Below are 13,116 nucleotides of genomic sequence, written 5' to 3' on the forward strand. Positions count from 1 at the left end.
TTATCTTACATGGTGAGCCCTTCTAATTATCTAAACTTTGAGTTTATAGACTGAGTTATCACTGCTGCAGTGTGCTCAGCTTTATACAATTCATCTTTAGGAAAAACCTACCCATCCACCTCCCGTTCTTGTTCACCAGGAAGGGACCTGCGTGCCATCTTCCGCCTCTTCATGGCAGCTGATGTTTCACTATAATAGGGGTACACCATGAGGTCCCCTTGGGGGTCCCGCTTGATGCGTAGGTTGGTGTGGAGCAGGGTACCCAGTGCCCGCAAGAAACTGCGAGCGTCCTGGAGCAGTTGTTCAGGTGGCATCAGCACCACGATAACCAAGGTGCCCTCTGCCAGGTTCTCAGGCTGGTCAGCAGCACAGTCCAGCCCATCCCAGCCACACTCCTCACTGTTGCATCCCTGGTCACAGTGGTTGTCTTTGAAGTGGTCTGCACAGTATTTGTCATACCTAGGCAGGAGAGGTAGAGGAGGAGAAAACAGAGAAAGGGACTCAGGTTAGACTGGAGCTCTATTTCTTTTCTACTGCCTTATGTTTTTCTACTCATTTTCTGGGGTCAGTAGAAGAACCCAACTGCCCGGTGAGGCCTTCTCTAAATCTCACATTGCTGATCTGTCTTAAGGTTCATAGAGCCTATTCCAGTCAACACTGTTGAACAGTTCCTGAATGAGCAGCTGCCCTGTGCTCTCTAAGGGTGGCCTATGGGCTCTCAGGCCTCTCACAATCACGTTGAGTCAAAATATTTTTAAAAAACTACCTACTGAAACAAAAGTCAATCTGGTTTATGAATTCCCTATGTTGTAACCACTGTCTTCAGTAAAGTAACAATGGATTTTAAGAAGTAAAAGGTACCTCTAGAAGGTACCTCCAGAAACTGGATAAGTAGCCCTGAACCATCAAGAGTGGCAATACAGAGAACAAGTCATATGGCCCATTTCCTTCCCTTTTACCATTGGGGTGGAATCTCTACTACAGAAGGTAAGGGAGAAGATTATGCCCTAGACAGGATCTAACTTGTATAGCCTTTTTCTAATATTGGGGAAAGGAATTAGAATGCACCTCCCTCCCACCCAGCTCCCACAATCCAACTGATGCACAAATGATGTCATCTGCACTCTCTTCTATCTACCTCCACCCCTGGAAATGTGCACCATTTGGTACAACTTGCCACACCAGCTCAATGGAAAAATCAGGAATCAGGAAGGAGTGTATGAAGGGTCTTCAGAAAGTTCATGGAAAGCATGCAGCATGAACAAAACTAATGCATTTCCATTTTTCTTGCACCAAAATAAACTCATACTTTAATTCCATTTAAATCCATGAGTTTTTTATAGTTGACTGTATGTGCTTTGGCAAGTTCTTTAACCTTCCGGGCACCAGCTATGAAAGTTCATTAACAATATCTATGTCTCATGAGGTTGTTGAGAATTCACTGGGGTTAAACTAAATGGAATAGTTCATTGGAAAATTACTATGTAATTTTAAAGCATCCTATAATTGTCAAAATGAAGACCAGGAGGGTTAAGAGGCCTAATCCAGTTCACATTCCCTGATAAATCTAGATTGGGGAAAACCAATCAGGGAAAGGGATGGGTGAAGAAAGAGGTACAGACCTTTCCATCCATTCTGTAGGCAGACGATGTGAGAGGCTGCCCGACAGTGGGTAACACCATTTCCGTAAGTTATTTCCCCAAGGAGGTCACTAGAGCAGCAGGTGAGAAGGCAGAGATAGCCAGAGAGAGAGGGTGACTATGCAGTGAGCATTCCTGGCTCTCCGTCAGCAAAGGAGAGCACAGGGTAGTGTGTGATGGGACAAGGCTGGCACCATCTGAAAGCAGAGGCAGCTTGGGCTGAAGCACTGGAGTGGTTAGGAGCAAGAATGAGAAACCAAGATGTGTTAGTAACAGTCCCCTCAGCTTCCAGAGACCCTGGAACCCTTACTTGCATGTCTTGCTAGTTCCTTGGCATTCGAAGTTGTCAAAAAGGCACTCGGCCGTGTTGCACAGCTCATCACACTGGTTGTTGATATAATCCCAGCAGGGAAGTGGGGAGGAGCAGTTGGCCCAGGGGTTCTCCATGGTGAGAGAACAGTCGCCCCCATCCCACTGGCAGGCGTGGCTGTTGCAGGCATCATCGCAGACGCCATCCCGAGCTTTGTCAGCACAATACTGGCTCAGACAGGTGGCAGGAGGGGTACTAGGGGGTGTGTAGAATTCACAGTGGCTGCCCCCAAAAGGTGGGGAGCACTGGCAGGAGTAGTAAGGAGGCTGACGCTGAGGGTGGCAGCTACCACCATGCTGGCAGGGGCTACTGGCACAGCCTGATTCGCAGTCCTGAGGATTGGGGCAGAAGCAGCGGGGTCCCGAGGGAGTATGCACACAGCGCTCCCCTCTCCTGCACTTCACTTGTCCACAGCTGCTCTGGCATCTTGCCCCAGAGAATCCCTGTGAAAATTGGTGAAGAAATGATGGCAAGAAGACTCTCGAGGGCTTGTTCCATTTTTCCCTCCCTATCACACCTCTAGGGAGAATAAAGACTGGACATTTAAGTTACAATCCCTCTATGTAGTCTCTTGGACCAAGTTCTAGGAAATGATCTCTTGAAGTCAATCTGTGGGTTGGGGCTGAAGGATCAATGGGATGAATGTAGAGTTGCTTCACTTTAAGAGCTTACTTTTAGAGATTATCCTAGGTCTGGGTGAGACGATGGTCAAGTGGCATTGTGTCTATAGACACCCTTCCCTAGTCACCATTAGACCACTCATATCATGGCTTTAAGGGAGAAAAAGGCCATGCTGAGAGTTTTGGTCTCCAGAAAATTCTCACATCTCATTTCCTTCTTGGACTCTTGATCAGCCCAAGCCAAAGTTACTGGACAGGTTTCTGTTATCTCCCCACACACTGAACTCTGCTTTAGGAAGGGTACAATCTCTGGCAGTTGCAAAAGTTTGCATAGCAAACAACTAAAATTAAATTTCCTTCTAGTTTAAGAAGCAATTTGTTCCCAAATGGTCCCTGCTAATGAATATAAACAGAACAATGCTTCTACTATCTCTGGCCCAGCCAAGCAGAAAGACTGAGCACCGCATAGGACTAAGAAGCCAGAGACATGAACTCTATACTCAAAGGAACATCCTCCCTCTTCCTTTGTTCTTTTTTTCTCTTGGTACTTCTGAAAACTGACAGTCCATAGATTGGTAAACTCATCATTCTGGGGAGTATCTAAACAGCTTTAAATTAAAAAAAGAAAAGCTAACAACAACCAAAGTAACACAAAAAAATAAGCACTTTCTTCTGAAGGAACTAAAATTGTAAAGTTTCCCCATCACAGAGCTAGGAGGAGAGAGCTTGCCCTTTAAATCAGCGCCAGGGCACTTACCGGAGGACAACGACAAATGAAACCATCGGGCATGTTGCTGGCCACAGCACAAGTCCCTCCATTCAGGCAAGGCATCTGGGGACACACATCCACGAACGTTTCACAGTGACGGCCTTAGTGTAAAAAATAAGAGGTCACAACAGCGAGTTACTAACCAGAACCCACTATGAGGGGAACCAACCATGAATGGAGCAAGAGGTGCGAAAATTCAGTCCTAAGCCTGCGGGGACAGGAGGAGATAAAGAAAACTGGAACTGGTTCAGACAGTCTCCTCATCTGTCCACCCTACAGCATGAGCACATGTGGGATATGCATCTCCAGACTCACAGAAAGATGGATGTGAAGAGCAACCCTCATTCCATGAAAACAAAAACAGAAACAAACAAAAAAAGAAAATCACACCTCAGCTTTTTGAAGGCACCAGATGCAATAATGCCAAAAATACTGTACTAGGTCATTGACTCTAAATGGTGATCTGTTGTATACAGAGAACCTTCGTCTATGAAGTCTCTTTTCAATCATTGTTTGGCTTTTCTGTAATCAGCATGGTGTTACTTTAAAATACAGCTCAGTTTTCCCAGAGCCAATTTCTTTTAGAAACAGTTCAAAATAGAAGGCATCTGGCTCCATACTAAAGAACTAGGCAGAGACATGAGGCACAGCTGGGATCTCTTGGCAAGGAGCAAGATGGTCTCCATCTGGCCCAAGGTCTCTTAGGAGGGAAGAGGCAGCTTTAAAACAAAACAAAATGAAGATTGTGATATTTTTGGCCAACTGGACTTAAGAAACAAGAGTTACAAATGCTTGTCTCTCAAGAACACAGCAGAGGCCTCTGACCAAGAGCAACTGCCAAATGTATATGGCTCAGTGGCCCAGTTATCCCTCATGCTTGTCTCAAGAAGAGCATCCCACAACCATGGCAGTCAATGTGCTCACAAGATTTTTCTCATTCATGAGTGTGGAAAAGGTACACTTCCTGGCTGTGGGATACTAATTCAAGGTCTCCATTTTTTTCTTTCTCCTGTTTCCTTCTCATTGTTTTAGTTTGTTTGTTTTTTTAGTATATATGATACTTTATTAATTTTTAAAATTATTATTTATTTATTAAATCACTATATGTCATTTCGATTGTGAAGAGACTTTACCCAGCATGATATACACCTCAGTCCAGCCCAGTTGGGACTACTACATACATCCTCATCAGTGTTTTCAAAGAAAGGAAGTCCCAGAGGCAATGAAAGAAACAGCAGCTCTCTGAATTCCTGTGTCACTCTGACCAATAGGGGGCTGCAGACAGACTGTTTAAACTCTCTGGCTCATGTTGTCTCACTACGTATGATGTTTGTAAAGGACTATCTCTCTTTTGGTATTACTGCACCCAGGTAGCTTCCCTATTAGAAAACTTCGATCTTTATAAAATTCCAGTATTCTTAAAGAAAGCCTATCTTTAACAGTGGGGGAAAGGAAGGCTAGAGATGGGCTCAGGATACAGCAAGGTCTAGCTTACCAAGTTACTACCAAACTAAGTACTAGAGCCTGTTATCTGACAGCAAGGAACCCAATAACATCCTCAGTGGAAAAAATATAACTATAGATCGCAGAAAATTCAAGACAGATTTCAAATCTGAGTATCTGATGATCCTGCCAAACACAGACACAAACAACAATTTCAGCCCCCCGAAGCCACCACACTATACTTCTCCAGTAGTGACTAATAAATGTCTGTGAGGAACCAGCAGATGGTTTAGCGGTTATATCTCTGGACTCCCACATGGCTGACCATGGTTCAAGTCCTGGACCCAGTGGCTTCAAAATCACACCAGGCATATGTGCATGCATGCCCAAGATTCCATGAAGAGACTGGGGAAGGGATTGTGGTATGGCCATTCCCCCTGGAGGTGGGGGTGATTTCTCACTTTCCCCCTCATTGTATCTTTCTCCAGTAAGTGCACATGCCCTAAGGGGGGGGGGAAGAAAAACAGCAAGAACAACAAAAAACTTCAAAAAAAAAAGAGAGAGAGAGAAATGCCTGTGATAAAGCCCCTATTCTGAGGTAGGGCTTGGTTATTATTATGCCCTGAAATGAATAAAAGAAACTTGAGAGAAGACTAGGAATGCTAATGCCGCCTTACTTAATAATTACTAGTAAGACTAGCAATGCCAAGCCTTAGCTGTGCAGGGAATACATGTGACAATGGTAGTTTTCCAGCTCATACCCTCATCATCTGACTTTTGGTTAAAGGCACCTCAGTTTGGATCCACTCCCCTTGACTGTCTTAGTGGGTTCTTAGCTCTTCTATGACCCAGAAATGGAAATATCAAAATGACAGGAACTGCCTAGTAACTCAACACATTACACGTCAAGGAGCCAGGATGGTGAAGGCAGAGTCAGAGGTAAGGTTGCTAAACACAAAATGTTATTTTGCTCAGATGAAAAGAGTTCTGAGATCCAGCTGCGGTGGTGAACATGGCTAAGAAGCTATGCTCCGCAGGCCAGGATCATGTGAGAAACCCAGATTCGGTTCCCGGTCCAACCTAAAGGCTGGATGTGGTGGCGTGTGCCTGTAATCCCAGCCACTCAAGAGGCTGAAGCAGGAGGAACATGAACTGAAGGCTAGTCTGGGCACCACAGCGTGGCTGTCTGAAAAAAACCTGGTTGTGGTAGTGACACCTGCAGTCCTATCTGGGAAACTAAACCAAAGGATAAGTGAGACCCTGTCATAAAAACTAAGAATATAGTTCTGAAGATGGACAGTAGTGATAGTAACATAACAATCTGAATGCATTCAATGCCACTGAACAATACACTGAAAAATGGTTAATGTGACGGGAACCAGCAGTTAGTGTAATGGCTATGTCGCTGGATTCCCACGTAGTCGACCACGGTTCGTGTCCCGGACCCGGTGGCTTAAAAAACTCACGCCGGGCACGTGTGCGTGCGTGCCCAAGATCCCGAGAGGAGAATGGAAGAGAGGGGATTGCGGCGTGACCATCCCCCCTGGGGGGTGATTTCTCGCTTTCTGTCTCTATGTCTCTGTCTGTCTGGCGAACGCACGCGCCCTACAGTGAAAATCTCTCTCTCAAAAAAAAAGGTTAATGTGATAAATGATAGGTTTCGTGTATTTTATATAATCAAAAAGCATTACTTGGCTCAATGACTCCCAACACATGATCTTTAAAAATATGCCTACTATAGCATTATATAATTAATGCATAACGAAAGAGAGAGAGTCTCAAGAAAAACACAAGGTAGAGCTTAACTGTAACATCCATGGAGTGCAGACCTAGGAAGAAACTAGGCCCTTAAATTAAGCTGGTCTTGTTTTTTGTGGGTACAGAAAGCTTCACTTGGGTCTGGGGAAGTCATGCAGGGGCCAGTTTGCTTGCTCAGAGCCTCCTTCTCAGCAGAAGGGTCGGGAAGTGGGAGAGCCTCACCAGTGAAGGCACTGCGGCAGACACACAGGTAGTCGTTGGTAAGCTGTATGCAGTCCAGACTGCCCTCAGAGCTGCAGGGGTTGGAGAGGCACTCATTGATGTCTCCTTCACACCGCTCCCCAGCAAAGCCAGGCAAACAGCGACAAGTGTAGCCCCCAATTCTATCCACGCATTGACCACCATTAAGGCAATGTGGACCCCCAGCACAGTCATCGATGTTCTCTTCACAGAGTAGTCCTGGAGGAAACAGAGATATAGAATTTTGAAAATTTGAATTCTGTGTCCAGCAAGAGACCGTCACCTTTGCTGGTATCTTCCCATTAATTTTATTACACTCCTCAATCTGCAATGGGATCTCTCAGGTCAGGCAGGGCAAAGCGTGCTCTTGGTCCATGACAGCTGCCATCCTCCTGGTGAGCAGTACGAGCAAAGGAAAGATATGTTGAGGCTGACCACGTACTCTCCCACACAAAGCAATGAAGTTGGAACCTGCAGTGTTGGTACTGTTAGTTGTCCACTGCAAAGGCAAGGGAACTAGAGCTCAAGAGAGACTCAGTAACTTGACATTACTTTATTTCTTTAATTAAAAGTATAAAAATAGTTCAAAAAGCATAACTTAGTAAATACATAGGTTATGGCTGCATAAAATATTGCTAAGAATTGGAATTGAAATTGAATTTTGAGTGATACATATTTTTAAGCTTTTTTAAGTATGATATATATTTTATGTATATTGATACATATTTACATATACATATCTATGTATTTTATATATATCAAGTTTTTTTAAGAGAGATGTATATTTTTAAGTTTTTGAGTGATATATATTTTTAAGTTTTATAATAATTGACTTTTTTTCTGAAAAGTAGTTTAAGGGCACTAATGTTTCTTATTTAAAAAAATAAATAGAGGGGAAATATGTTGCTGAAAGCTCAAAGTTCATTTCACTTAAAAAAGAACTCATTTAATGAACTGTGGATATAAATAAGCCATCTAGTTTGAATAAATATCTTTTTAAGAAAACAGAAATGCAAAAGAAGCCAATGATCATTCTACAAATGACTATAATTAATTCAAAATGTTACTAAAGAAAACCATTCCTGTGGTATTCCTGCCACTTCCATATCTAGTATCTAATAACAAAAGCAAGACTATTAAAAAGAAAAAGAAATCCGGAACCAGCAGATGGCGTAATGGTTATATTACTGGGCTCCCACAAAGTCAACTGTGGTCCAAATCTCGAACCTGGGGGCTTAAAACTTATCCAGGCATGTGTGCGTGCGTGCCTGCCCAAGATCCCAAGAAAAGAACGGAGACGGGGTTGCAGCATGGCCATCCCTGCCATGAGGTGATTTTTCACTTTCTGTCTCTGTCTCTCCAGCCCTACAGCAAAAAATCTCTCTCAAAAAAAAAAAAGAAGAAGAAAAAAGAAATGTAAGAACAGACCCCATTTTCAATAGCAACTGCAAAGATAAAATGCCTAGGAATAATCTTAATGAGAAATATGCCGCATCTATAAAAAGACAACTTTGAAGTTGTCCTGATAGACGAAAGGAGACTTCAGTGAATGTAAAGATATACCATGACTTAGTTAGAAGACTCCTCATCATCAAGATATTGATTTTCTCTACACTAATTATACATTTAGCTTGACACGCAGAAAATTCAAGACAGATTTCAAATCTGAGTATCTGATGATCCTGCCAAACACAGACACAAACAACAATTTCAGCCCCCCGAAGCCACCACACTATACTTCTCCAGTAGTGACTAATAAATGTCTGTGAGGAACCAGCAGATGGTTTAGCGGTTATATCTCTGGACTCCCACATGGCTGACCATGGTTCAAGTCCTGGACCCAGTGGCTTCAAAATCACACCAGGCATATGTGCATGCATGCCCAAGATTCCATGAAGAGACTGGGGAAGGGATTGTGGTATGGCCATTCCCCCTGGAGGTGGGGGTGATTTCTCACTTTCCCCCTCATTGTATCTTTCTCCAGTAAGTGCACATGCCCTAAGGGGGGGGGGAAGAAAAACAGCAAGAACAACAAAAAACTTCAAAAAAAAAAGAGAGAGAGAGAAATGCCTGTGATAAAGCCCCTATTCTGAGGTAGGGCTTGGTTATTATTATGCCCTGAAATGAATAAAAGAAACTTGAGAGAAGACTAGGAATGCTAATGCCGCCTTACTTAATAATTACTAGTAAGACTAGCAATGCCAAGCCTTAGCTGTGCAGGGAATACATGTGACAATGGTAGTTTTCCAGCTCATACCCTCATCATCTGACTTTTGGTTAAAGGCACCTCAGTTTGGATCCACTCCCCTTGACTGTCTTAGTGGGTTCTTAGCTCTTCTATGACCCAGAAATGGAAATATCAAAATGACAGGAACTGCCTAGTAACTCAACACATTACACGTCAAGGAGCCAGGATGGTGAAGGCAGAGTCAGAGGTAAGGTTGCTAAACACAAAATGTTATTTTGCTCAGATGAAAAGAGTTCTGAGATCCAGCTGCGGTGGTGAACATGGCTAAGAAGCTATGCTCCGCAGGCCAGGATCATGTGAGAAACCCAGATTCGGTTCCCGGTCCAACCTAAAGGCTGGATGTGGTGGCGTGTGCCTGTAATCCCAGCCACTCAAGAGGCTGAAGCAGGAGGAACATGAACTGAAGGCTAGTCTGGGCACCACAGCGTGGCTGTCTGAAAAAAACCTGGTTGTGGTAGTGACACCTGCAGTCCTATCTGGGAAACTAAACCAAAGGATAAGTGAGACCCTGTCATAAAAACTAAGAATATAGTTCTGAAGATGGACAGTAGTGATAGTAACATAACAATCTGAATGCATTCAATGCCACTGAACAATACACTGAAAAATGGTTAATGTGACGGGAACCAGCAGTTAGTGTAATGGCTATGTCGCTGGATTCCCACGTAGTCGACCACGGTTCGTGTCCCGGACCCGGTGGCTTAAAAAACTCACGCCGGGCACGTGTGCGTGCGTGCCCAAGATCCCGAGAGGAGAATGGAAGAGAGGGGATTGCGGCGTGACCATCCCCCCTGGGGGGTGATTTCTCGCTTTCTGTCTCTATGTCTCTGTCTGTCTGGCGAACGCACGCGCCCTACAGTGAAAATCTCTCTCTCAAAAAAAAAGGTTAATGTGATAAATGATAGGTTTCGTGTATTTTATATAATCAAAAAGCATTACTTGGCTCAATGACTCCCAACACATGATCTTTAAAAATATGCCTACTATAGCATTATATAATTAATGCATAACGAAAGAGAGAGAGTCTCAAGAAAAACACAAGGTAGAGCTTAACTGTAACATCCATGGAGTGCAGACCTAGGAAGAAACTAGGCCCTTAAATTAAGCTGGTCTTGTTTTTTGTGGGTACAGAAAGCTTCACTTGGGTCTGGGGAAGTCATGCAGGGGCCAGTTTGCTTGCTCAGAGCCTCCTTCTCAGCAGAAGGGTCGGGAAGTGGGAGAGCCTCACCAGTGAAGGCACTGCGGCAGACACACAGGTAGTCGTTGGTAAGCTGTATGCAGTCCAGACTGCCCTCAGAGCTGCAGGGGTTGGAGAGGCACTCATTGATGTCTCCTTCACACCGCTCCCCAGCAAAGCCAGGCAAACAGCGACAAGTGTAGCCCCCAATTCTATCCACGCATTGACCACCATTAAGGCAATGTGGACCCCCAGCACAGTCATCGATGTTCTCTTCACAGAGTAGTCCTGGAGGAAACAGAGATATAGAATTTTGAAAATTTGAATTCTGTGTCCAGCAAGAGACCGTCACCTTTGCTGGTATCTTCCCATTAATTTTATTACACTCCTCAATCTGCAATGGGATCTCTCAGGTCAGGCAGGGCAAAGCGTGCTCTTGGTCCATGACAGCTGCCATCCTCCTGGTGAGCAGTACGAGCAAAGGAAAGATATGTTGAGGCTGACCACGTACTCTCCCACACAAAGCAATGAAGTTGGAACCTGCAGTGTTGGTACTGTTAGTTGTCCACTGCAAAGGCAAGGGAACTAGAGCTCAAGAGAGACTCAGTAACTTGACATTACTTTATTTCTTTAATTAAAAGTATAAAAATAGTTCAAAAAGCATAACTTAGTAAATACATAGGTTATGGCTGCATAAAATATTGCTAAGAATTGGAATTGAAATTGAATTTTGAGTGATACATATTTTTAAGCTTTTTTAAGTATGATATATATTTTATGTATATTGATACATATTTACATATACATATCTATGTATTTTATATATATCAAGTTTTTTTAAGAGAGATGTATATTTTTAAGTTTTTGAGTGATATATATTTTTAAGTTTTATAATAATTGACTTTTTTTCTGAAAAGTAGTTTAAGGGCACTAATGTTTCTTATTTAAAAAAATAAATAGAGGGGAAATATGTTGCTGAAAGCTCAAAGTTCATTTCACTTAAAAAAGAACTCATTTAATGAACTGTGGATATAAATAAGCCATCTAGTTTGAATAAATATCTTTTTAAGAAAACAGAAATGCAAAAGAAGCCAATGATCATTCTACAAATGACTATAATTAATTCAAAATGTTACTAAAGAAAACCATTCCTGTGGTATTCCTGCCACTTCCATATCTAGTATCTAATAACAAAAGCAAGACTATTAAAAAGAAAAAGAAATCCGGAACCAGCAGATGGCGTAATGGTTATATTACTGGGCTCCCACAAAGTCAACTGTGGTCCAAATCTCGAACCTGGGGGCTTAAAACTTATCCAGGCATGTGTGCGTGCGTGCCTGCCCAAGATCCCAAGAAAAGAACGGAGACGGGGTTGCAGCATGGCCATCCCTGCCATGAGGTGATTTTTCACTTTCTGTCTCTGTCTCTCCAGCCCTACAGCAAAAAATCTCTCTCAAAAAAAAAAAAGAAGAAGAAAAAAGAAATGTAAGAACAGACCCCATTTTCAATAGCAACTGCAAAGATAAAATGCCTAGGAATAATCTTAATGAGAAATATGCCGCATCTATAAAAAGACAACTTTGAAGTTGTCCTGATAGACGAAAGGAGACTTCAGTGAATGTAAAGATATACCATGACTTAGTTAGAAGACTCCTCATCATCAAGATATTGATTTTCTCTACACTAATTATACATTTAGCTTGACACCATTATAAAATACCAGCAGGATATTTTCAAACCCAAGATAACTAAAGAAGTACATGGAAAAAAGGGAGAAAAAAAAAGCCATAACCAGAAAAACCATGAAAAAGTTCCTTCATGATTTAAACAGGGTATTATTGGTGAATTAACAGAACAATAAGACAACAATTAAAGTCCAAAAAGCACCCAACTACATCTGGGAATTTAAAATGTAGTAAAGGATGAGCAAGGTTAATGACATACCCCGAGTGCCTGGTGGGCAGGAGCACTTGAAGTGGTTCACCAGGTCGACACAGGTGCCCCCGTGCTGGCAGGGCTGATTCTGGCACTCGTCCACTTCATACTCACAGTTGACACCCTGATATCCTGGGACACACTGCCAGGAGGAAGCAAAAGGGACAAGATATATTGAGTCACTACTGGAGACCATGAGAGCAAGCGAGAGCAGGCGCATTACTGGGATCTGGGACACTCTGCTCCCCTAGGCGTCTCTGAAATCATCAGTCTCTGCTCCTCATCCAGTGAAGTCACTCTGCTCTAGCGTACTGGCATTGACCTCTTCCAGCTAAAAACACCACTGTACAGGGATGGTAAGGACTGAATATTCTAAGGGATATTTCAGGCATGACCTCGTGTAAAACTTCTTTCCCTCCTGTGTGCAGGTCTTCCTCATCTTTTAACATGTGCATTCTTTTGTCTGTGCTGAGGACCTCATGACTTGTTCAAACACTATGTGTGCACAGTGTAGTAAAGACAGGCTCAGAGACTCCATGTATGTGTGAAACACTGGTAGAGATGAGGGTGGGGGCAGAGGGAGGTGGGCCTGGCCGGTGGTGGTAGAGTGGGAGAAGGTAGTTGTGGGAGTAGGAAAAATGTTAGGGCTGACCAAAGAAAATGTATGACTGTGAGGAGGCTCTATTTGGGCAACCTTTTGACAGGTTTGCACGTGGGGAAAGTCCGTCACTCGGCAGTCCACCAGCAGGCGACTCTGGGTCAGAGAGCTGAGAAAGGAAGCAGGTACTTGGGGTCTTTACGGCCCGGGGTTTATCTCATCTACGGCCAGCAGACAATGGGTGCACTTTTGTAGGATAAATGAAGTGCGTCAGCTCTAAATGGCTAAAAATCTACTTATTTTGACCATGTTTAACAC

At 43.3% G+C, this 13,116-nt stretch overlaps 1 protein-coding gene across 2 annotated transcripts in view; it reads right to left on the reverse strand.

Moving 5' to 3' along the window:
- The window catches only part of LOC102479715 (notch receptor 2), a 187,186-nt gene that overhangs the window by 12,634 nt on the left and 161,436 nt on the right, over window positions 1–13,116 (reverse strand). For both annotated transcript variants that reach the window (XM_027767380.1, XM_027767379.1), the window contains exons 22-26: window positions 12,210–12,342; window positions 10,317–10,553; window positions 3,388–3,500; window positions 1,951–2,453; window positions 112–459 (exon numbers count right to left, since the gene is read on the reverse strand). In XM_027767380.1, coding sequence (XP_027623181.1) covers window positions 112–459; window positions 1,951–2,453; window positions 3,388–3,500; window positions 10,317–10,553; window positions 12,210–12,342 — 1,334 coding nt within the window. The remainder of the gene's footprint in view (window positions 1–111; window positions 460–1,950; window positions 2,454–3,387; window positions 3,501–10,316; window positions 10,554–12,209; window positions 12,343–13,116) is intronic.

This window comes from Tupaia chinensis, unplaced genomic scaffold (assembly GCF_000334495.1).
Source record: "Tupaia chinensis unplaced genomic scaffold, TupChi_1.0 Scaffold144247_1, whole genome shotgun sequence".
In the NCBI taxonomy this organism is placed as follows: Eukaryota; Metazoa; Chordata; class Mammalia; order Scandentia; family Tupaiidae; genus Tupaia; species Tupaia belangeri.